This window comes from Lygodium microphyllum, chromosome 5 (genome assembly GCF_053477565.2).
Source record: "Lygodium microphyllum isolate KBCC chromosome 5, Lygodium_microphyllum_v1.1.10, whole genome shotgun sequence".
NCBI lineage: Eukaryota > Viridiplantae > Streptophyta > Polypodiopsida > Schizaeales > Lygodiaceae > Lygodium > Lygodium microphyllum.
The window spans coordinates 160141765-160167497 of NC_141139.1; the positions used below are offsets into that span (position 1 = coordinate 160141765).

The following is a 25733-nucleotide window of genomic DNA, read 5'->3' on the forward strand; positions in this document are numbered from 1 at the left end:
TCGGCTATCAAAGTACTATGCTCAAGGCAATAAGAAGCATCCAATGCACACTAAGTCCTTTTGAGTACATGGAGGATCGATTGACGCTACAACCTCCTGGAGATCGTCGCAATGCCAACGGCAATCTTCTCCCACTTATTTTCAGGTACAGTTGCATCCACGACCTACAGATCTGCAATCCGCTCCATCGAGAGACAGTGATTGTTTGATACCATCTCCTTGTCAATCCGCTCCTTCGAGAGACAGTGGCTGCTCGACTCCTTCCTCTTCTTCGGCTACCCAGTCCCCTCCACTAAGAGACAGCGACTGTTGCCCACCTCTTGCTCATTCTGAGCCCCACGCTTCCCCACCCTCAACTACTCAAGTTCGAGAGGCTACCTCTGGGAGCTCTTAGGCACCGCAGATACCTTCTTCAATACGACTGACGGCACTTCCTTCCTCATTAGACATTTCAGAGTTCGTGATCCATGAGTTTTTGGATTCCCTATCTACTTCAAAGGGAAATTCAAAGGGAGATGTTATTTCTTTGCCCTCAGAGGGGACATCTACTTCTTCTTCGACTTTAGCGGGGGCCACTCCACCTCCCACCTCAGAGGGGGAACCTACTGCACATGAAGTTCTTCACCCATCCTCTACTTTATTGGGGTGGCTATCTTCGACGAGTCATCTCTTCTACTGATGCCAAGGATCATCTTTTGACACAGTTTCGTCTACAGGGTTATCTTGGGTTTTGACCTTAGTCAATATGACAAGACCATAATCCAAGACCTGTCGAATGAAGTGGTACCGAGCAACTATGTGTTTGGTACGTGCATGAAACATGGCATTCTTAGCCAGACATACAGTACTCTAGCTATCACAACCAAGCACTGAAGTACGTGAAGAGAGACCAAAATCCTTGACCAAATGACCAAACCAAATAGCTTCCTTAGAAACTTCTATGCCTGAGAGGCTTAGCATCAGCCATATTAAACCTATCAAGTACTTTACTAATGTACTTGTCTTGTGAGAGAAACAACAAGTGCTACTCTCTCTCTGTTTTAATGCGCATGCTCAAAATGTGTTCAGCTGCCCCCAAATCTTTCATTGAGAAGGCTACTCTCTCTCTGTTTTAATGCGCATGCTCAAAATGTGTTCAGCTGCCCCCAAATCTTTCATTGAGAAGGCTGAATTCATCTGCCTTTTAAGAGCATTCAAAGTACTCTTATGCTTTCCTGCAATCAACATGTCATCCACATATAAGACCAGCATAATAAGACTTCCATCGTCATCCTTTTAGTATATAAGCGGTGATCTGCATAACTACGTTCAAATCCATGGTTAGGCATAAAAGTACCAAACTTTTTATACCACTCGCTAGGGACTTGTTTCAGCCCATATAAGCTGCATTTCAAGTTACAAACCAAATGCTCCATCCTTGGAATAGCAAAACCTTCGGGCTATTTCATGTACAGCACTTCATCTAGGTCACCATGAAGAAAAGCAGTCCTCACATCCATCTGATCCAACTTTAAATCCAAGGATGCAGTGAGAGCAAACAAAACACGGAGCATAGTCATCTTCACCACTGGTGAAAAAACCTCTTGGAAGGCTATGCCTTCCTTCTGTGTATAGCCCTTAACAACCAAACGTGCCTTGTACTTGGGCTTTCCATCAATACATTTCCTTGTAAACCCATTTGTTCGGGATAGCTTTCCTATCATTGGGCAAAGGTACGAGCTCCCATGTGTTATTTGCATACAGAGACTTCATCTCTTCCTGCATAGCAAGCTCCCACTTTCTCTTGTTTTCACATGACTGTGCCTCTCTAAATGTCAGAGGCTCACCTTCATCAGCAAATAAAATGCAATCCAAAGATGGCTGAAACCTCTGTGACTACCTTCTGACACGTGTAGACCTTACCAATGATCTATATTGTTAGGCAATGGGCCTATATCCTCAGGTAGTGCACACCATCACCTGGTGGCTAATTTTCAGTATTTTCTTGCTATTGTAACCTGTTTTCAGCATGTTCTTCTTGTTGTACTATTCCATCATGTGCATCTATTTGTTGTCCATTATCTTCTGGCTGTAGCACAATAGGTTGCTGCTCATTTTCAGTATGAAAATGAACATCTTCAACTAATGGTTGCTGAATGGTTGGTTGTTCATGCTGAAATTTGACATTCTTTTTGTCAAGGTCACTCTATGTAGCATTTTTCAACAACTTTGCCTCATTAAATACTACGTCTCGGCTGCATACTATCTTCCTATCGTGAGCAAACTCTATAATCCATCTCTCCCTCATCTCCATATCCCATGAAGATGCCCTTGATGGATTTCATGTCTAGTTTGGTCCTCTGATTTACAAAAACATGCACAAAGGCATCACAACCAAAGACACACAAATGGTCATATGAAGTAGGTTTGCTAGACCAAACCTCTTCAAGAATGTCATTTTCTAATGCACGATTGGGAGAGTGATTGCATACATGAACTCCAATTTTAAGAGCCTCTCCCCAGAACTACTGCGGGAGATTAGCTGTGGACAACATGCATCTGACTCTCACAAAGTGTGCGATTATATCTTTCAACTATGCCATTTGATGCAGGATTATAAGGAGCTATCAACTCCCTCTTAATGCCATGCATCTCACAAAACTTTTTGAACTCATTAGAAACATACTCGCCCCCATTATCTGTTCTTATAGCTTTTAACTTAAGCCCTTTCTATGTGGTAACAGAAGCATGAAACCTTTTAAAGGCATCCAACACTTCCTTTTTGCTCTTTAACACATACACCTATGACTTTCTACTAAAATCGTCAATAAAAGTAACAAGTACCGTGCACCCCATGTGAAATAACAGGCATAGTGCACACATCAGAGAGTACTAAATCAAGAGCACTGAACTTCTTAATGACACCAGAGTAATAAGGAAACTTCACATGTTTTCCATATATGCAATCAATCATTACAAAAGTCAAAACCAAAGCCTTTTACATCAAATCTCCTTAAAGAGGAGAGAACCTAAAGGCCTTTCTAGCTCATATGGCCAAGTCTTTTGTACCAAAGTTCCGTCTGTGAATGAACTTCAACCATAGCCAAAAACTTGCCAGGTAATGCTTTACAATGCAAATAGTACAAAGTCCCCTTTTTGCTGCCTTTAGCAATTAGCATAAAGCCCTTGTGGACCTTCCAAGATCCACCACCAAAGGTAGTAAAATATCCTCTTGCATCAAGCTGCCCAACTGACAATAGACTTTCCTTTATGTCAGGTACATATCTAACATCTTATAAAATCAGCTCTTGGCCATTTTCAAGGGCCAACTGAATGGTACCTATACCCTCTATCTCACATGCATAATTGTTGCCCAAGTAAACCTTGCCTAGGCAACTTGCAATGTATTTAGAAAAGGACTCCAAAGAGGGAGTAAAATGAAAAGAGACATCGATGTCCACTATCCATGATTGGGACAACCCATCATGAGTTGAAAGTAAGACATCAATCACCTCATTTTTCTTGTATTCCAATTTGGATGGAATACATTAAGATTCCTTGAATCTTCTGTGCTCTCCAATTGCCTCTTGCTATAACAAATGACCAATAAACCTTCAAGCCAATCTATCCTTTGGTTTGCTTGGAGATTGGCCTTCACCATGCTTCTTGAGAGAGAAATTCAGCCCCGAATTCAACATTAGCTATCTGGTCTCTTGGAATCCTCTAAAATGCTCAGATTTCAGCTCCTAAATACCTAGTCCTAGGCCCCAAATTTTGAGCATACTTCCCAAGCTGGCTGTCAAAATCCTAATTTTTGCTATATATTAGGGTTTACAGCAGCACAGAATCTTCAATTTCTCCTCCCCCAATGGCTGGAACTGTTGAAACTGTTAGCCTGCCTATTTTAGGGTTTGTCAATCTATCATCTCCTAGTTGTGAGCTTCACCGGTTGAGGAAACAACAAGATCAGCAATAGAAACTTTATGATCAGCAATGGCAAGCAACAAATGTCCTCTCTCAACCATAGTCTGTCCAAATATAGTCATATGATGGAGAAAAGTTGTGTTTTCACATTTTTCACATGTTGCTTTTGCTTTTCATGTGTTCTCTTAGCTTTTCACTTTATCATTAAAACTTTAATATTCATTCATTATGTTATTAGATTTGAGTATCCCACCCCGAAACTTTGGCTCACACCCAAATTTAATAAATTGACATTAAGATTCATTCCAAGTAAATTAATTAAATAAGTTCCCTAACTTACACATTAATTAATTTCTTTTTTTTCTCACTTTTTTGTTCTTCACTCGTAGAACCTTAATCACTAATGAACTTCCTCGTGTCCAACACAACGTCCTAAGCCCACCAAAAGAGAGCTCCAAAGATAAATCATGTCACCATGACAATAAACAACAAAGTGACAGGATGCCACTAGGTGAGCTCCAATTCCCCCACTTTGGGGAGATGACAAACAAGGCTGGTAGGCATCCTACCAAGCATTGGCAGAGAGCTGAAGATCTCTTGAAGGGCCAATAGAAGAGGATCCTTCATCTCCTCACAAAAAGTGGGGGGGGAAGGCCTTGGAGACCCTATCCTTACTTAAGCACTGCCACCCCTACAAGGTTCAAACACCCTCCTCTAGGAAGGGTGCAAGTTGGGAATGTTAGCCCACCTTATTTTGTAAGTCTGTCATGTGAGCCCTAGTTAAAGTTTGACAAGGACACTTGGAGATCTAACTATGTTTTTTCCTCTGGGTTTCAACCTACTATTCGTTCATGGTCTTGCACTACTAGGTACTCGTGTTGTGTTTACACAAGATGCAGTGATTGTGGAGGATTCTCCTATTAACACGGTTCTTTTGACAAGTACATAGGAGGGTGGGCTTTACATGCTCATAGCCCTTTCCACCAGGACTTCCCATGAGCTAGGACTACTTTGGCATGCCCAATATGGGCACCTTAAATTTGATGCTATCAAAAGGGCTTCTCGAAAGAAGATGGTGGAGGGACTTCCCAATTTCCCTCCCATTCACACTCTACGCCCTAGCTATTTGAGGGACAAACAACATAGGCAGCTCCATCCATAGGTTGCCTCTCGTTGGCTTTCTATATCGCTCATAGTAGCTAGAAACATTAAAAACATTTAGAAACGAAAACTCAGAAACATGTTCCGTAAGTTTCTTTTTCGAGAGGGGGTAAAATTAAGAAATGTGAGTTTTTTTATATAGGGATTTTCTAATAGTTTTAACTAGGGAAATAAGTTTTAAATCTCTATGGAACTCTCTCTTAAACAAAGAAAGGCCAATTGAGCTTGAGTGATAATACATGAGAGTCAATTGAGAATAATAGATTACATATCTATGATCCATTATTGACAAAGCCCAATAACTAAATAAAATTCCAAAAAGTTAAGTGTGTCATCCAAAATCTCGAGTCCTCACAAGCCATTACTCATTATCAGGATCACATTTAACATTGCCCAATAATTTTTGTCAAAAAACTTATGTTTTTGAGGGCCCCCTCCCAAAAAAAAAAAAAATGTGTTTTTTACTGTCAAAAATGTTTCTTACTTTAAAAAACATTTCGTAAGTTCCAAGCTCAAAGTACTGTTTCTTACTTTAAGAAACATTACGTAAGTTTCAAGCTCAAAGAAACACATCTCTTTGCTGCTATGACACCACTAGAGTTGGTCCACACCGATCTATGTAATCATATGCGTGCAGCCTTCCTTGGGAAGGCCAAGTATTTGATGTTGATCATTGATGTCTACACCGACCTATGCAATCATATGCACACAACCTCCCTTGGAAAGGCCAAGTATTTGATGTTGATCATTCATGTCTACAATCTTTATGAGTGGCCTTATCTTCTTGAGTACAAAAGCAAGGTGTACTCCAACTTCTACAGTTGAAAGGTGGTTGCAGAAGCACAAATGTCTTTCAAGGTTCAAGGCATTCGAGCAAACCACAACGGCTAGTTTTTTTCTAAACTTTTTCCTAAGTTTTGCAAGGATAACAACATTTGGATGCAATACTTCCATCCGAACACACCATCCAAAAATTGTATGGTGGAGCACACCAATTGGACCGTACTAGAGATGGTCCGTTCTATATTGGAAAAGAGAAGTCTTCCTTGTTAGCAGTCATGTTTGTCATGCCTTGTCATCTCCTGCCTGTGAGCCTCAGTCTGAGTCAGACGAGGACTTTAGGAGCTCTGACTTGTCTATCACTTGTTTTGACGGAGGAGGTAGCTCATTCTAGAGCACTCAGTTTATTGCATTTCAGTGCATTTTCACCTCTAGTCGGGATTTTATGTGCATTTCCCGGGGCAGTTTCTGCATTCTTCAGCTTGCCTCACCTGCCGGACATTGTCCACCCTTTCCGGGATTTTTCTGAGCATTCCTGGCATTTTTACCAGCATTAAATGCTGGTCGGATCAGCATTAAATGCTGGTCGGACATATTTATGGCCTCAAATTTCAGGTCGGCCAGTTTTTGGGTTTTTTGGCTATTTATAGCCATTTCCCACTTGACAGTCAGTTGTATTATCATCTTCCCTCCTTCTTTGGCAGGTGCACACTCCGACTCCGTCATCTTCCTCCGTCTTCGGTGCTGCCATCATCATCAGCCTGATCTGGTGCCCTCACTGACACTTCGGGCTGCGTGCAGGGACTGATCGGTCCATTTCAGTGTATTCAGCATTCATTACAGTCAGTGCAGATTTTCTTCCTTCATTTTCTGCTGTCTCTCTCTCCTCCTCTGTGTTCGTGTTCTTCTTCCGTTGCGCACTCTCACATGGTATCATCGCCTGACTGAGAGCACGGAGGACCTAACCTTGTGGAGAGATACCTCACCCCTCTTCTGCTACTGTCCCCTCATCTCCAACTGCCCAGGCGGCCCCTCCAGGTGGCCATTCTTCTTGCGTTTGCTGCAGACGACTTCTCCAAAGGCTGCCACGTCATCAAACGACCCCTCCTGCTTGCGTTTACCATCAGGTGGCCCCTCCTTCAGCTGGGCGACACATCATCAGGCTGCGTTTTCCTGATCTGGTGATCGTTTCCACTCCTGGCGGCTCATCTCCTGCTGGCGACCCACTCCCAGGCTGCGTTTTGGTGCTGGCGGTTCTGTTCTGGTGATCTTCATCAGATACCCTTGCGTTTTGCAGCTCCAGGTGTTTGTAGGCTATCACAGCCTGCGTTTTGGTGGTTGGTGACCAGACTGCTGGTCATTATTCGGCATCGGCAAAGTTTTCTTTGGTGTTTGGTGTTTTGCAGATTGGAAGATGTCTTCTCATCAGTTTACGGGCTTTGATGACTCAGATGACGAGCTTTTGTCTCGACACTCATCTAAACGGAGGCGTGATTTCTATCACGAGGACCGTCGTCCGGAGTCTATTCCTCTTTCCCGTCCCCCTTCTATTCATGTATCTCGGCGATCCCCTTCCAGTGGGCCGACGATGCAGCCTTTGGTACCCCACTGTACAGGTACCCGTACTTCCTCAGCTGCCCAAAGAGGACCGGTTGGATGGCTCCAACTTTTCTCTATGGTCCCGCAAGGTGGAGTGTATCTTGGACTCCTTCGATCTTTGGGAGCTTGTTTCTGTTCCTATTTCTTGGCCTCAGGTGGATCCCGCAGATGGGACATCTATGGATCGTGCAGCCTTATGGGATCGGCTCAATTCTAGAGCCAGATCTTTCCTCTTTCTGAGTTTGCAGGATTCTGTCCTTGTTCATGTTCACAGGTTGAAGACTGCAGTGGACGTGTGGAGAAAGCTCGCGTCTCTCTATCAACAGAAGACGTTTGCCCACCGGATATCTCTTGAAAAGAAGTTGCGGATGCTCGCTATTGATGATAGTCCTTCCATGAAGGACCACATCAACAGATTATAGGATATGAGGGATGAGCTTGCATCCCTCGGTCGGACGATATCTTCTGAAGACATGGCAATGATTCTTTTGACTCAGCTGCCATCGCCTCAGTTTGATGTCTTCTACACCAGCCTTCTTAGATCGAGGACCCGTGAGAAGCTTCTATGGGAGGAGCTATCCCCGCTTGTCTTGGAGCATGACGAGCAACTCAGAGAGGTCAGTGCTAGTGGATCCGACTCCACTAGAGCCTTTGTTGCAAGTTCGGGAGGACAGAAGAAGAAGACGAAGTCAAAGGCTAAGAAGAAGGACAGTTCTTCAGGCTCTGACTCAGATTCAGAGAGACCGAAGTGCCCACACTGTGGGAAAGGGACACATCCCGAGGATAAATGTTGGAAGAAGTACCCTCACCTTCGTCCGGGAGCGAAGGGTGGATCTACATCGGAGCCTTCTTCTACCTCTACACTAGCTGTTACCCATGAGTCAGTGTTCCTTCATATCTATGCTTTGGAGGAGGATCCTTCTTCCGTGGCTGCAGTGTCTTCTGCGCAGCCTTGGTTAGTGGACAATGGTGCTTCGAGTCATATGACTCCCCGAGGTGATTTGTTACAGGATCTACATCCATCAGAGGGTTCAGTCACTGTTGGTGACATTTTATCGGTGCCTATTAGTGGTGTTGGAACATTGCCTTTGTTTACCAACCGACCTTCGAGCTCCTTTTCACAGGCCCATTCCCCTTCTTTGATGCAGGGTCCTCCAAGGCAGTCTATTGCTACACCCGTTCCCGCTTGTGCACCTTCTATTCCACAGGTTCCTTCCCATCCCCCACCCTCTCCTCCGGTGGTTCCCTCGTACCCCCCATCCCTTTCAGAGGGGGACGATCTCGGTGATGCGGCTGTGGATTCCCTGGCCCCTAGTGTTTTAGAGGGGGATTCCCAGGATCGTGAGGAGCTCCTTCAGCAGCAGTCTACATCGACGGACTTCATCGACCTTGGCATTCCTCTTGCCACCCCAGGATCCATTTCTCCCTTGGCCTTCCGCCACATCCAGGATCTGAGAGGGGGTGTTAGCAGTCATGTTTGTCATGCCTTGTCATCTCCTGCCTGTGAGCCTCAGTCTGAGTCAGACGAGGACTTTAGGAGCTCTGACTTGTCTATCACTTGTTTTGACGGAGGAGGTAGCTCATTCTAGAGCACTCAGTTTATTGCATTTCAGTGCATTTTCACCTCTAGTCGGGATTTTATGTGCATTTCCCGGGGCAGTTTCTGCATTCTTCAGCTTGCCTCACCTGTCGGACATTGTCCACCCTTTCCGGGATTTTTCTGAGCATTCCTGGCATTTTTACCAACATTAAATGCTGGTCGGATCAGCATTAAATGCTGGTCGGACATATTTATGGCCTCAAATTTCAGGTCGGCCAGTTTTTGGGTTTTTTGGCTATTTATAGCCATTTCCCACTTGGCAGTCATTTGTATTATCATCTTCCCTCCTTCTTTGGCAGGTGCACACTCCGACTCCGTCATCTTCCTCCGTCTTCGGTGCTGCCATCATCATCAGCCTGATCTGGTGCCCTCACTGACACTTCGGGCTGCGTGCAGGGACTGATCAGTCCATTTCAGTGTATTCAGCATTCATTACAGTCAGTGCAGATTTTCTTCCTTCATTTTCTGCTGTCTCTCTCTCCGCTGTGTTCGTGTTCTTCTTCCGTTGCGCACTCTCACATTCCTCACTCCCTTAAACCTTTGGGATGAGGCAGTGGCTACTACAATTCACATCTTAACTAATCACCTACCTCCCCGTTATAGGATACAACTCCCTATGAGGTTTTCGTTAGAAAAAAGCCTTCCATTTCCCATTTTCACATCTTTGGATGCGATGCTTTAGTCCATGTGGACAAGAAGAAGAGAGGGAACAAACTTGACTCCAAGTCGAAGAAGCTTATCATTGTGGCTATAGCACAACCACGAAGGGCTATCGGCTCTAGGACCTGAAGTAAGAAAAGATTGAGGCGAGCAAGGATGTAATCTTTGATGGGCCTCGAATTCCGAAGATCTTGTTGATGGTTCTTCTTCCATCTATAGGTGGTCTTTCATCTTTGACTGAAACCCCCCCCCCCCCCCTTCCTTCCAAGTGTGAGGATATACAAGGGTTTGCACTAAGAAAACACAAAATGTACAAACACGACTAAAACACAATAACTCAAACAGTAAGGCAATAAACGCAAAACGCAAAACGCAAAAACATAAATAGAGAAGGAAGATAACTCTAAAGTGAATGAAAGAATGCTATAAATGAATGAGAGAATGTACAAGATGTTCAAGGATAGAGATGTCCAACAGACAGCTGTTGCCTCTCGTGGAAGTAGGTTGAGGCTTCGATGTGTGTTGTCCACCGAAGACAGATCCCAAGGGCAGTAACCACCAATCGAAGTAGAGGCTGATGAAGAAAAGTGCTGAAAACACAAAAATAACCCCCTGTAGATGCAAATGCAAAGCAAGCCAATGCTGCAAATGGAAGGCCAGCAGGTTCAAAACCAAAACACTGCAGTCTCTAGGGCTAAAACTAGTAAATACAGCAATGTAGCTGCCTAAAGATGATGGCAGCTGATCACCAGCAACAACGAGAGGCTAGGTGACAGCTATAGACCACATAGTAGCAATCATTGGGGGCTGACCACGTAGTAGCAATCATTGGGGGCTGGACAGCTAGTGAAAGAGGGTTGATGGCTGAAACCTGCAAGACAAGGATGGGGCTGAATGGTGGGCAGCTTGTCTACTTATAGATGCAGAAAGCTAGAGTATGATTAATATTGACATAAGTGTCTTCACTTTAACAATGGCTTGATCACCCATAGCTTGGGTCTCCATGGTCCTATTCATTTGTAATTGTTGTATGTATTATAATGTTATACGTTTTTGTTATACCTTCTGCTATGGTATGGGACATGGTGTGTTCCTAGAGCCTTGTATGCCTATCACCATTGCTATATTTATTGTACTCATCACCCATGATCTAAGAGAGAGAGAAAGTATTGTACATATATGGGTTTTCGGGAACTTTGTTAGGCTGTTATTCGAGCACTTGTATGGCCAATTGGGCATCTAATTGGTCCAACATGTTGTCTAGAATGTTGTCTTGAGGCCTGTTTATAGGCTCCTCACCACTCTCTATTGTATCATTGCAACATTACACCTCATTGGAGAGAGGGAGTTGGAGGCACTGCTGGTCATCATTGGGTTGGTATCCTGGTGGTATTGTACTACACATCTCATGCTTCTCTTTATGGATTTCTTGCCCATTCATTCTGAGTTCTGTGTTCATCTTATTGTTGATGATTCTCACTCTTCCCCTTATTCCAGCTAGACCACCTTGAGAAGCTTTTTATATATTCAATGTAGCTCAAGCTATGCTGTGAGCTCAACCGTTTGTTCTAGCCCTGCTGTCGCAGACCATGTATTGTCATGTTTTCCTTTGAAAAATATGATTTGTCACAAACTTCTCTACACCTATGCTGTAGTATTTTTGTCAAGCCCATGTATTGTCATGTTTAATTTTAAGAATATGATTCTCCACAAGGTCCCCCCCCCCCCCCCCTCAAAAAAAAACAGGGCCTCTTTAAAATTAATGGAAGGATCACAATTTGACGGTTGCTTACCTTAAGAGTTTGACCTCCAATAGTAGTCTAAATAAACACTTCATGATTGATCACTTATCACAACTACCCATTTCAGAAAGCTGGAGCTGAACATAATCTACCTACCTAAAACATACTTACTTTTTGACCAATCTAGACACCATCTGAAGGCAGACCTCACTCTTTGCTGGGCAAAGGAAATTGTGGAAATCCATGATGATGGATGGCGAAAGGAACCAATCAAAAAGGCGAGACTTTGGAAATTAATTGCAACAAATCCAGCTAAGGACCTCTTTACATGGAATTTTAATTGCAAAAAATCCAGCTAAGGACCCCTTTACATGGAAGAATAACTACTAAATAATTTTGCAAAACCTGCTTAGAAAAAGAAAATATATCCTGCAATTTCTTATCATCTGCAGATTTTTAAACAGCTCCATGCAATTTTTTTGTAATGTTGGACATAAAAGACATTAAGGTTTCTGAAAATACAGGTACTCACATTCTCTAGCATAGATTTACCAATTGTTGGTAAGCCCCTCACTTGATCAATGTTATCAACTTTGAAGGGCAGCTTTTCAAGAACAGAAACTGCCTTGTGATAGCTAAAAGATCTTCTATCATCTCCAAGCGCTAAGCCCATAAAACAAAAAGGAAATGTTTAATCACAAGGCACCACTTGCTTCTTGAGACATGTAATTGTTGAAAGCCAAGAATTAGAAGGATTCTGCCAGACCATCTTTATAAATATCCCTCAATTCGATGAATGGTTGTGTGATATTTTGGTTCAGATTGGGCGGAATGTAGCATAAAGAAGGCTGCATAAAGATGAACTGTAGCATGTCAAAACAAAAACAAAAACAAAAAAAGAAGTATCTGATACTCCCCCTCATCAGACAATATAATATTACAGGAACAATTGGCTGAAAACCCTGTATGTTTAGAGCGTAAATTGGCTGAAAACCCTGGAATGGACTAGTGGATCATTTTTACACCATTCATATTGTCAAATCGAAACACTTTGTTTTTATTTAGCCACTCATAGAGAGCTAAAACATACTGAGACTTCTCCATCATGAGCAATTGAACTATGAGCATCCGAATTGAAGTCATCAACTGTTCCTTCTATGCTTGAAGTCGTCAACAAGGTATCACCACTTGTGGCTTGTTGCTCTGATCCTGAGTCTGCAATAAAAAATGTTATGGCTGGATCACATAACTACAAGTATTTAATAACCCTACCAATGACTGTTTGCTGACAAACATATACAGACCTCTATCACGAGGTGAAACATAGCCATCCCTGTTATCAACAGGAGTCATTACACTGCCAACATGCTCGGCGGCCGGCCTAGAGCTTTTGGGCTCTTCTCTAAGTTCAAAGGGCTCTATTGGCAATAATGTACCAGCCACCAAACATTCTTGAATCCACTCATATGTCAGAGCTTTCTGAAATGTAAGTATCTCATGTTTAGCAATCATTCCCCCAACTGGCTATGATGACTATAAACATGCATAAAACACAAGTAGTGACAAGCAAGCTAATAGCAGCTCAGTAGTCTGTAAGAGACTTGCAAACAAATCAAGAACAATATAAATCAAGCACTAATACGATTTGTTGAGAATTGGGACTACATAGAGACTGTAGGGGTGGATCTATCGAGCAAAATGCTAGAGAATGCCCAAAGGCATGTGCATGCATCTGTGCACATGAACATGTGCATGCACACTTCTGTAGTTCTCAGACGACTGATGTGCTGCCAGTTGGTTAGGGAGAACTGACTCACAGTCATGACTCTGACTCTGAATGCTGTGCTCCTGAATCGCAAGCAGAAGAAAATGAAGATGAGCATTTGGATGGTAGCATGGAAATGAACAGACAAAGACAGAGTTGGGCATCACAACTAGGTGCTGCTTTGACAACATGGGCAGTCTTTGAGCTGTGCCTTTGGCTGCAGTGTATGGAGCAGTAGAGGGGAGTGTAGCCATCTTCACCAATATACAGCAAACCTAATTCATTATAGAAGACCTAGTCAGTTTCTATTGATTCAGCAATTTGACTTTCAGCAGTAAACCTCACCCTCTTCCTTGAGTTTTCTGCTCCCCACTATGCATATGTATGCATACCTGCAGTGTGTATAGCACATCTGCTTCTCAAGAAATACTTTGAAGGGCATCCACATTATGCATTACAACCAGGAGCCAAACGGCTATGTAGCTCTTTTTATCTCCACTGTTTCCTCATCCTCAACTATACTAAAGTAGGAACCTGTTAGGCCACTCTCAGTAGTCATCATGAATCTTCGCTTGGCATCTGAGAATGTTGATAGCCTCCACATGTGGAACCAGGAAACTGATCATTTGGTAGGAACTAAAGCATCCCAAGCAAGAGGATTGGCATTGTACTACTTCCAAAACACAAGCTATCTGCTTCGCACAGGCCAATTGTGTCAAGAAACTTAGAAAGGACTCCCAAGAGATTCCTTTTACTAACAGAAGACTCAATCACTGCACATGGCAGAAGTGGAGGGTGTGTGCTTTGTTGGACAGACTCTGAGATCTTGTCTAGGAGATCAGCACCATTGTTGCAGGCAAGGCTGTTAGGTCAAGTTGAACTTTTGGGGATTGTGTCAGCAGGATCCTCAACATCCATAAGTTGACAAAGACCAGAGCGCACTGCCTTTTGGTTCAAGGTGATGGCAGGGCTTCCCATGGTCAACTCTTGAATTGTTGGATGCCACTTCAACAATTAACCTAGAGATGTTGAGGCTCAGCAGGGTAGTTTGGCTTGAACAAAGGATTTCACTAACTGCACGGTATCCCTATAACTTTTATTGTAGACTAATTAAGGAGCTCATGAACTGGCCTTTCTTGATTCAGTTTCTTAAGAAACCTATGAGCTGCATGTCTCAGAGCTGATGGCCTAGTGGTTTGGACTTGAGCTCCTAATCATGAGATTGCAGGTTCAAGCCGTGTTCAGTGCATCACTTGGTCAGACACCTATGCTCACATGATGTATGGTGTAATCTAGGGCTCTGGCCAACTCAAACACCCAATTGGCCCTCTTCCTTGGTTGGGTCTATGGAGGAGGGTCCCATTGCGATTATGCCCCATTATTCATTCAGCTTGCAACTTATACTATATCCAATGACAATGTACGCCTTGCTTATCTCCCCCCCCCCCCCTCCCCAAAACACACACACAAACCAAATTAAAGAAAAAGACTCATAAGCTGCATATTTTGGCAGTTCAGGTATCAAATTATGTTTTAAGTTGCACTTTTGTTTGTCATGCTGTTTGACATGCAGTATACCCATCTGGCATCAAATAAGTCTCGATAATGTTGCAGGCCTTACAAAATCTTGTTGCACATACATATGACAGCAGGTCAAAACAAGCACCAATGTTTACATTCTGATTAACATAAAATCCTACAGTAGAATGGTTGAATGCCTTTCAAACATTAAATTGAATATTAAGTAACAAAAATACACTATACAGTTGGATTAAGAATAAGCAAAAAAAAAATCATGAAGGTCAGCAGGTGCAAAATGTGAAAACCAGCAGAGTAAGCATACCATGTGAAGTTGTTTCGCTTTCCGTGGACTGAATCTCTCTTTCAATTTTTTGATATTTAATGCAAACACATGAGTTATCTCATGAGATAGACGCTCTTCTAATCTTCCACCGAATTGTTGAAGTTTATCACCCCAGACCTGAGTTTTAGCATATGTTTGCATCAAAAGGTCACAGAAATCTGCATAATGATTAGTCTAAGACAAACACTTCCTAAGAAGTAATAGCTTCCTTCAAGATGACAAAACAACAACTCAATAGATCAAAACACTAGTAACAAGCACTCCTTGCACCTTCTTGTGAGGCTTAGGGTGAGACTGGACTCCTTTAAGACCTTATCACAAACAGGAAAAGACTGTCTAGTTCCCCCCTCACTGCAGGCTGAATTAACATGATCCAACCATTCAAAAGTGCAGGGGTTTCCCATAATAATCCAGGAGATTAGCTTTCCCAAGTTCCATGTACTTTAAGGCCTTTCTTTTGGTAATCGGTGCATCTATGTTGAAGTCAAATTTAGAGCTGGCAGACAAGAATGATAAAGACAAAAAGCAAGTCTAGAAGCACAACCACTCAAGACTTCAAGGTTGAAAGCTTAGATTAAACTAATATGAGATTAAAAGTACCAAGTCCAAAAGGTGTGCAGTCCTGTATCGGTTAACATGGTGCACTCAAGGGTCCATTTATATTTTAAAAGTGGAAGCCTTCAAGGCGCAATATTTCTTTTAACTGTGTATGGCACTTTTTAAAGGCTTGTCATACGTGCATCTAACACAACCAACTCTCCCTTATGTTGATTTCTCGTGTAAATTTGCGAAGGCATAAATTCCAGTGAAGACACCATCTCTGTGACGTCAGACTTGATATGTTCAAAAGATCAGCCAATAGTATAACACTGCGACTGAATGTGACCGGACTTGACTGAATGTGGAACAAAGAAAACCTTTTGAAACATGACATTCCAGTCAGTTTTTGTGGTTCCACATCCAATTTTGCGGATTTACTCAAGGACGGATGGGACTGCACTTACAGTGATTGACAGATAGTTGAAGGCCTTCATGGCTAATCTGAATAAAAGTGATAGCTTACTACAGGTGAGAATATGCACCCACGGTGTGTTCATGGTTGTACTAAGATAGGTTCAGCATCCCATGTTTACTACAGGTGAGAATATGCAGCCGTGGTCTGTTCATGGTTCTACTCGGATGAGTAGCCCACATTGAGGTTAGAAAATAAGGGCCGACGCTCTGATTCTCTCTGACAATAATACTGCTCATGCTTACTCGGTTCTATATCATCACCAAAAGTTTTGCAACTTCACGTGTTCTTCTTCCTACTTGTATATGGAATCCCTTCCACACAGCACTAAAAATGCGCACCAAAGAACAAACCTTCAGGCGGATAGTTTGCATGCCAGCTCCAACAAAGTAGGCCCTGATCCCAGAGAAAAGCTGATCGGCTGAAGGAGGCCCTTCTGCATGTGAGCTTGAGGGTTTATGGCGATTTCTTGCCATATGCGACTGTGATTGGTCCTGTTTCAGCCTTCCAGCTTCAATCCTTAATTCGTTTCAGCCTGCCTATAGCAAGGAATTGTACATTCGCCTCTGTTTCAACCCCTTCCAGCTTCCCCTCTTACGGTCACTTCAATCCTTGCCAAATCTGTGCCGTTCAAGCCTGAATGTGTTCTGGCGGGACCAAGTTTGGACATTAGGAGCATCAAATCTCGGTTTTGTGCCAGCCATCTTGCTCCCTTTCTAAGAAGTCCTGTTCGGTGACAGCCCTCCTGTGAGGGAGAGCGAGGTTCCTCCCACCTCTTCCACAACAAAGCTATCTGTTTTTCCTTCCTTCCAACTGCCCCAATGTATCTTACCACAGACGAGATTCTGAAGCAACTCAGTTTCCCCTCTTTCTCCAGAGTCTTGATGCCATCTGAAAAAAGGGCTCTTATGAAGTTACATTGCTATCGCCTGTTTCTCATCGCTGCTGATACCAGCTTACAGCTTGTTCTGTAATATTCATACCAAGTTACAAGGCGATCACCTGTGTCTACTCAGAGTTTGAAGACGTGTTTCTTGAATAATGCATTCACCTGCAGACTCCGTGTTATGGCCATCAACCGAATGCTCCCACCATGTCCCACGATTGCGCCTCTCGGAGTCCTATTCCAATTTCGCATTGTCCTGTTCTTGTCCTGGCTTGTCTCGTCTTTGTTTCTTTCTTTGTTCTAGGCTGCGTTGTCCGTGAGAGTAATTGTCACACTTGTCTCAATCCCACTGTCAGTTTCCTAGATCTTCGAAGGCATCGTTCATACTCAACCTTACTGCACCACATTTCCCCCACCCCCCACCCATGGGGTGCATTCTTACACATATGAAGCTTCTCTCCTTGTCACTGACACTTGATCGAACATCATGTACACCATGAAGAGACTAGCTCTGGAAAATGAAACAAAAACACAACAATTATGTATAGGTACAACCGTACAAGCACATTATACTAAGAATTACCTAGAGACAAGGTCAAACATGTGCCAATATCTCCCAGCAAATAATCAAGTGGTTGTGCCTTCATTCCATCAAATGGGCATATGCCAATATCCCCCCACTAAGAATTACCTGAAACAAGGTTGGACATACACCAATATCTCCCAACAGTCGACCACCCAAACAATCAAGTGGTTGTGCCTTCATTCCATCAGTTCATTGAGTGTTTAATGAACATTAGATTGCCCTATTTTTTCTTCGAATGAAACTTGCTGCACCAACCCTCAATGTTGATGAGTTGTCATCTCAAAGAGTTGTGTGATTATAAGGATCTGATGTCAATTAATAAATTGTGCCAAAAAATGGGGTGTGTCAACAAAGAGAACTATTGCAAGTCATGTATTCATACCGTCTACATTTAGAACAATCATACTGCAACATATGAGTTTTTCTATAGCCTTGAATTGACAAAACATGTAACTATAGACCATCATGCACATAAATGCCAAATATGTCAAGACATTACAACACCAACATCGCATATTACTTTTTCACCAATCCTTCTTTGGTAGCCTCTTAAAAATCCCACTATTGCTATTATTTTCAATATATAGAATTCAGGAATATATGACTTTTTCACCAATCCTTCACGGCGGCCTCTTAAGAATCCTACTATTGCTATTAATTTTTATATATAAAACTCAAGAATATATGACCTATTGACTAATTATATGCATTTATGCTTGATTCATGTGAGCATTTCATCCACTTCTTCCTCCCTAGCCTAGAGTGCTAAGTCTTTCTCCGCAAGTATTAAGTCTTTTTCTCGAAGTTGGGCCTGGAGCTCTTATACATGCTTGTCAAATTCCACAAGGAGCTTCTTGTAGGCATCTTGGGTTTCATCTTGTCTTTTTTGAAGTTCCTATTTAGCCTTTGTTACCTCTGATTTTTCCCTTTGGAGTTCTACGCACAACTGCTCCAAATCTCCCAATCTACCTACCGTGCCTTGTCCTATGGGAGGCTCCTATGTAATCTTGGAGGATTTGATAGGGCATGGTTTGTTTTCCTAGTCATGGCTATATAAATTAATGTAGACAGCAATTCTACAAATTTTCTCTGGTCAAGTTATAGTACTCAAAAATGTTTTTATCTTTTTACATCTCAAAAAGTTGACTGCTAAATTGAGAGCTATCACACCTACAAAACTACTTCCTATAAAGGTGGTAACTAAAATGTTCTCCTTGATTGAAGGAGACTTTTACACTATTCATGCCCACATGTTGGTACAACCAAAAAGTGCATTCATAGGCCCATTGTATGACCTTAAGCACCCATGTAATGAATACAACACTTTCTAGTCAGCAAACCATTTCAATTAATGCAATCCTTTCAACTTGAATAAAATAATTGTTTATAAAATAACCAACTCAAATGTGATGATCTCGATTAGGCATGCTAGACTTTCCATCCTTGATGATGTCTTCTTCTAGGTCTAGCAATGGAGCATCCTCCTCCAGTCCTCTAGAAGTGCCTACTCTATTGCCTTCTTTCTTGCATGGCATCTTTTGGGGAGCCTTGTTCTTAAATAAATTTGGCAAAGCTTCTACACAATTATGGAAAAGAGAGAAAAACATAAGCAAATTTTTGTAAAGCTTCCATGATTATGAAAACGGTAGAAAAAGCTAGCTAGATTTTGGCAAAATTTTGTGTGATAATGGAGAAGAGGGAAAAGATTGTGTGGATTTTAGTAGAACTTTCATGTCATTATGGAACAGAGGGAAAAGACTATGTGGATTTTGGTAGAACTTTCATGTCATTATGGAACAACACTTGTTAGATTTTAGTAGAGCTTCTACATGATCATGGAGCAAAGGAAAAAAATGATGGATTTTTATATAGCTTCCCTAAAATTATGAAGAAGAAAGGAAGAGATTAGTGGACTTAGGTAAAGCTCTTATGAAATAGCTAAAGAGAGGAAATAAACTTATAGAGAATTGTTTGCATTAGCTTCACTCACAATGGGGTCTCCTTCCAAGAAGAACGATATCTCTAAGGCTCACTGTGGATTGTTCATATAGACAAAGGGAAGGGGTTGCCTTAGATATGAAGTTTTGCTCTTTTGAGTGCTTTTTGAGAGATTTAGCTCAAAGTAGGGACTAGATCATGGAGCTATTGTTCTTTGTGTTTAGCCGAGTTGTAACTATGGGTGTGGATTCATTTAGTCTCCCACCCATGTGCCCCTTCATTGTTCAAGGGTTCTTGTATTGTAGTTCGAGGATTTGAAGACCATCTACTTGCAAGTAGGTGGAGTGGTGTTGCTTTGATGCTTCCAAATAGATGGTAATAAAGAGTCGACTCCTTATTGCAAGGATGATTGAAGTTTGGAGTTGCTTGTTGTTTATAGTGCTTGACAGAGGGAGAGGCCATGGAGGTGTGGAGAGTTGGAGCTATGGATCCTTGAATGGATTGATAGTTGACAGCTCCTCAAGGAGGACTATGTATATTGGGTAGCTATTATCAGCAAGGAGGATTATATTTGTGCTTACAATGTTGAACATTTTATCTATACCATTGAGATATTCTCAAGGTGTTGTTGTTGTCAAGTTCATAAAAGAATAGTTGTAAGTGGGTATGCCCTTATATACTATGTTCTACAAGTGTTGATCATAGAACAAGTAACACTAAATCCAATTCGAAGCTCTAAGAGGTGTTTAAGTTCAAGGACTCCCTAATAATGTCCGTGGATGATCCACTTACTTACTTAGCTATGATGATTGAGGTGATCTTGGTATGTTGATGTTGTTGATTAGTCACCCATTGATTGATAGTTGATCGTTCCTCAAGGAGGATTATGTATATGATGTAGTTATTATGAGCAAGGAGGATTATATTTGTGATTACAGTGCTAAACGTTTTATCTACACCATTGAGATATTCTCAAGGTGTTGTTGTTGTCAAGTTATAAAAGAATAGTTGTAAGTGGGTATGCCCTCATACAATATATTCTACAAGTGTTGATCACAAAACAAGTGACACTAAGTCCAATTCAAAGCAATGAGAGGTGTTTTTGTTGCTTTTATATTTGGTGATATTACATAGTGCTCTATTTCTATCACTGGATGTTTTTCTTAGGTTTGATATTGTGGTGGATGCAGCATTCTCTGCATTCATTGTCTCTGAGTTACCGTAACCCTAATTGTGTTCTATCAATTTGTGCTTTGTTATACGATTGGTTTTGTGTTTCTGTGCTTAGAGAATTTATTCACATGGTATCAAAGCCAAGTTCGATTTCAACTACGAACATGAGTCCACTGACCATAGGCTAGAGTCCATGTACAAAGGGCGTGCTCACTTCTCCTTCCACCATCCAATGGTGAGAGGAGACGTCTACAGCTTTCCCTTCCACTTTGAGAGGGAGAAACTTCTTCTCTTGGTAGTGAGAATGATGATGCTTACAAATTTTGATTTACACATTGTATATATTGTACATTTTTAAACATTGTATCTTCATCTACACTATCAGGATGACCTAATTGTAAAAGGATGCTTGGACAAGTGAACAATTCCCTTACAATGGCACTATCCAAGTGGCACCATAGCATAGCATTTTACGTGAGTATGACAGCTTGCACCTCCCTTTGCATAATTCCAATGCATTGGCATTATGTTCATGTAAACATGCATTTATGCCTATTCATCCCCTTTCAGTCAGTTGGAGTGGTCAACTCTAGATCCACTAGATTCTCGGTATTCCCATGGTAGTCTCCAAATCTTGAACATAATAAATACAAACTACAATTCTTGCATTCTTGTCTATTTCATCTATTCTAATTAATTCAATTTATTATTGTCTTCTTCTTTTTCTACAAAATCTCTTACTTTTCTTCTATAAAATATTCTTGCCAAAATCGTGGTAGTTTAGGCCAAGTACAACAAATCTCTTGACAATCGAGATGTTTGGGGACTAAGTGTTTTGTGCCAAAGTCACAGGGACTCATTAATAGTAAGCAAAGCTAAGCAAAAGTTAGAAAGAAGGGAAGAAAAGGGTATGTAAAAAGTAGACAAAGGTTCTTTCCAATCGGTACAAGCCTCTTTGCATTTATGATACACAAAATTTAGTAATAACCAGCTTGAACATAAATTCAAGAAGCCATATTTCATCATGGTATCACTTTGCTTCAATCGAGATAACATAAATGTTTGTATGAATGTCTATGGAGAGCATACAAAATCTTGTCATTTCAATTCAAGCATATACATACATAAGAACATCTCGAGGTAAATTCATCCCATAAAACCCTATTTAACCCTTATATTGCTTGCTTTTGTTCCCTTCTAGCATCTTCATACATCAATCCTTGCAAAAAGGACAATAGAGATACCAAAAAGATACATCTCATTCCACTAGTTTGCTCGAAATAGGACCCAAAAAGCACATAGATTTGAAAAAAATAGGAGCAACAGAAGTGCTGCCCTATAGACCCCTATATTATTGAGATGTCGAGCTCTACATGAGCTAGCATTCACTGTGTGCCTTGGTGATATAACACGATATCATTCACTAGTGTGTTAGGTGATCGACATGAGGATATGCTTGTGATTCTATAGTTGGACTACACCCACGTAGTCCATCCTCCAAGACCCAAGCTTGCCTTTTCTTTTATGCACCTTAATCATCTCGAGAGGAGGCATGAGGCAAATTTATCTCTATTATTCCTTCTCTCACCCTACTCATTCACCTATTCAATGACTAAATAGATACCTTAAAGGTAGTATTTTTAATGTTTTAATATCTATTTTTGGATTTTCTTTCCTTCAATTCTACCTTATCCAATTCTCCAATAGAGATAACCACAAAAACAATGAAAACCACGAATTGATATCCTCTTAACCTACTCCTCCTAATCTAATCATGTATCATTTCAGAGTATGAGCTCCTATTCCATTGCATAGCAAGAGAGTGAAGACTTTGTGATCCAATCCATATGTTGGTCTCAGCAATGGAAACAAAATGTCACGTCTCACAAGCACAATATTAATACATTGGATGGTACTCTTTTTATTTCAAGAGCTTTGATCTACCTTAGCATCACTACCTCTCACATACCTATCTACGCTCTCCCTCGTATAAACTATACACTCTCCCTTCAAACCTTGAAAGAAAAAATGGAAGCTCAATGATGATTTGAAGCAAGATCACCTTCATACCTTACATGTTGTAGTCGAGACTCAAAAGGTTTGATGATGGCTCCACAATTCAAATGGGGCCTCTTGAGTCATGCCACTACTCCATAACCTCCAAGTTGATCCATGAAAGCTCAATCACAAGAAAAATGGCAAGAGGAGGAAGAAGAATCTCTCTCTCTCTCTCTCTCTCTCTCTCTCTCTCTCTCTCTCTCTCTCTCTCTCTCTCTCTCTCTCTCTCTCTCTCTCTCTCTCTCTCTCTCTCTCTCTCTCTCTCTCTCTCTCTCTCTCTCTCTCCACAAGTGTAAAAGAGGATAAGCTAGAAGCAAGAGTAGGCTCTCTCATTGTTGCACATAACAATGAGCTTTTTCATTCACTTTTCAATTTCTATACATAGGGTTAGGTTGGGCACCCTACCCTTCTTTTTGCCCCACCACCTCTGATTTATGCAAGTATCTTGGCTAATTGTGAACCTTCTCCTTACCCAAGTGAATAGAAGTTCTATAACTACAACTGCACATCCATCTTGAGTCACTTATCCTAATTCAAAAATATGGTACAACATGTAGGGAGTGAGCCCTCTCTTCAAGACATAATTACAACATTGTGTTCTTTGAAATTTTACAAGTCCCCAAAAATAATCTTAAAAATTCTCAAACAATAAACCAAGGTAGATTATCTCCTTTGAGAAACTTGAACTCTCCTTAAGCAATGAAATTTTATCATCAAAATCCTCGTAGCTACTCCCCTCCTATTCAAATAAAGCATCACCAACAACTAGCATAGATGGGCACCTCTCAAATCATGAATCCTTCCTCTTGTACATGTCCTCCCAAAGGTTGCCATTATGCCTTATCCATAGAACATCCAACTTCCATAGACAAGGCATCCTCAAAGAGACTCGTGCAATCTCCTTGAATAATCCTCATCTCCAACTTGTCTTCCTTTGAACCGTACCAATCATCAATGTCTCCAAGTAGAGATAACTACTTGGTTAATGCAAAGAAACTTCCATGATCCTATCTTTGAGTACATTTTCTCCTAGAAGTTCTTTGTAGGGCAAAGGCTTTGATGTCATATTAGCATCACATAGCTTAGCAACATCACTATCATAATTGAGATTACATATTCGTAAGAATGGAGATCCACTATTACCCTCTAATTTGGAAACCTCCAAGACTTCCTGATCACTCCCTTGATAAACATCTTACTTTGATAAATCCTTTAGCAATCAATCTTTGCACATTATTGCTTCTTTGACTAGTACCCTCTTTTATTGTTGTGATCGATGGAAACTAATAGAAGGCAATGCTTATAATATTTTTTCATAGCCATCCAAATGTATTGCATCTAATAATTGTCTGCACAACTAAAGGGTGTAACCTTCCAAAACTTGAAAAGCAAAGTCAAATTCCTTTTCATCGTCCAAATTTCCAAAATTCCGCATCTTCTCTTCCACAATTGCAACTTCGAGAAAAGTACCAAGGTTTCATCTCCAAAACCCAATGCCTCCCAAGTTCCTTAGACTTTCCAAAGCTTTGAATGAAAGCTAGTCCATAGGCACTTGGTATTTCTTCATAGTTGCTTGTAAGGCCATATGCTCTATCAGCCATTCTCTAACTACTCCTCCTTGTACCCTATTATCGGATATCTTTAATCATTTATCTTGCTTCAAATATCTAACCACGCACGTGGTGTCAATGTCTTCAAAATTTTAGAAGATGTCCCTAGATTTTTTTGCCATAGAACAACTTGAATTCTATGGCCATTATTTTCTAGTTTGAGGCTTGTAATAGCATTTTTTGCTTTAGTGGGTAGTTGGTTGACCTGCTTTTTATTGGTTGATTGCATCATTATTTGCACCTAGGTCTAATCGCCTAGTTTTGAGATAATCATACTATTTATAGCCTACCCCCCACACTTGGCAGGATCATCTTCTTTGTTTGTAGATTTAGCACACTTCGTCTCTAGTATTCTTCCATCTCTTGTGTAGCCACAATCATTGGCTTGATTCGATACCCTCACTAATGCCTTAGGTTGTGTGGAGCGATTGATCAATCCACAATTGGATATAGACTTCCATTTAGAGTCAGCGCAGATTGTCATTTCATTTCCTTCTTTCCTCTCCATGTTTGTGTTTCTCTTCCATTGTGTACTCTCACATGGTATCATCACCTAAGTGTGAGGACATAGAGGCTTCTACAAGAGGACACATCTAGGTTGTTGTTTGGAGTAGACTTATCATGAAGAATGTGACCTTGCTCTATTTTTGGGCTTCCACCAAGTGTGTGGGACATCTACAACTTCTTCTTACAAGGTGTAGCCAATTTTCCCTTCGTTCAGGCATCTCGCCACCAAAATAGAAAATTTCTAGTGTGATTTTAAGTCTATTTTAGAGATGGAGTACCACCAGTGCAATGTGTTTAGTGACTCAAATGAGGAATTAATGTTTTCCTCCAAAGATGGGTGTTCTCAATGGTCTGAGCATTGCACAAAGCAATGTGAAGAATGGTGATCAGAGCCTTGTTCTAAAAGGGAACATCACTCTGATAGGTCTCAAATATCGGAGCAACTTTCTCCTCCTCCCACTTCTTTATCTATCTTGCATAGGGCCTATCCTTTTGGCCCTTGTATTACCGTGATAGCACCCTTTCTATGAAGGATCACATCGATGGGATCATCTCAGTTCTCAAGCTAGGTCCTTTCTTTTTATGAGCCTACACATATGCAGGTTGCAGATGGTAGTGGAGGTGTGGACGAAGCTCTCTTTCCTTTACCATCAGCGGACCTTTTTCCATCATACTACTCTCAATAAGAAACTCAAAATACTTTTCATTGGTTACTCTCCTTCTATGAAGGATCACATCAACAAGGTGGAGGATATTTGGGATGAGCTTGCATCCTTAGGTCAAATGATATCTTCATTGGACATGGCAATGGTTTTGCTTATCTAGTTTCCATCTCCTAAGTAGATGTCTTCTACACTAGTTTTCTCACCTTCAAGGTGCATGATACTCT

General features: G+C 41.4%; 1 protein-coding gene across 5 annotated transcripts in view; it reads right to left on the minus strand.

Moving 5' to 3' along the window:
- The window catches only part of POL{LAMBDA} (DNA polymerase lambda (POLL)), a 68509-nt gene extending 51108 nt beyond the window's left edge, over positions 1 to 17401 (minus strand). The window contains exons 1-7 of one of the 5 annotated variants that reach the window (XM_087678595.1): positions 17138 to 17399; positions 16440 to 17054; positions 15054 to 15191; positions 12750 to 12924; positions 12536 to 12660; positions 12212 to 12293; positions 11978 to 12108 (exon numbers count right to left, since the gene is read on the minus strand). In XM_087678595.1, coding sequence (XP_087534721.1) covers positions 11978 to 12108; positions 12212 to 12293; positions 12536 to 12660; positions 12750 to 12924; positions 15054 to 15191; positions 16440 to 16562 — 774 coding nt within the window. In that variant the 5' untranslated portion in view covers positions 16563 to 17054; positions 17138 to 17399. Of the gene's footprint in view, positions 1 to 11977; positions 12109 to 12211; positions 12294 to 12535; positions 12661 to 12749; positions 12925 to 15053; positions 15192 to 16439 lie in introns of all 5 variants that reach the window. The other 4 variants (XM_087678596.1, XM_087678598.1, XM_087678597.1 and 1 more) reach the window with 4 other exon arrangements.
- Positions 17402 to 25733: the final 8332 nt, after the last annotated feature.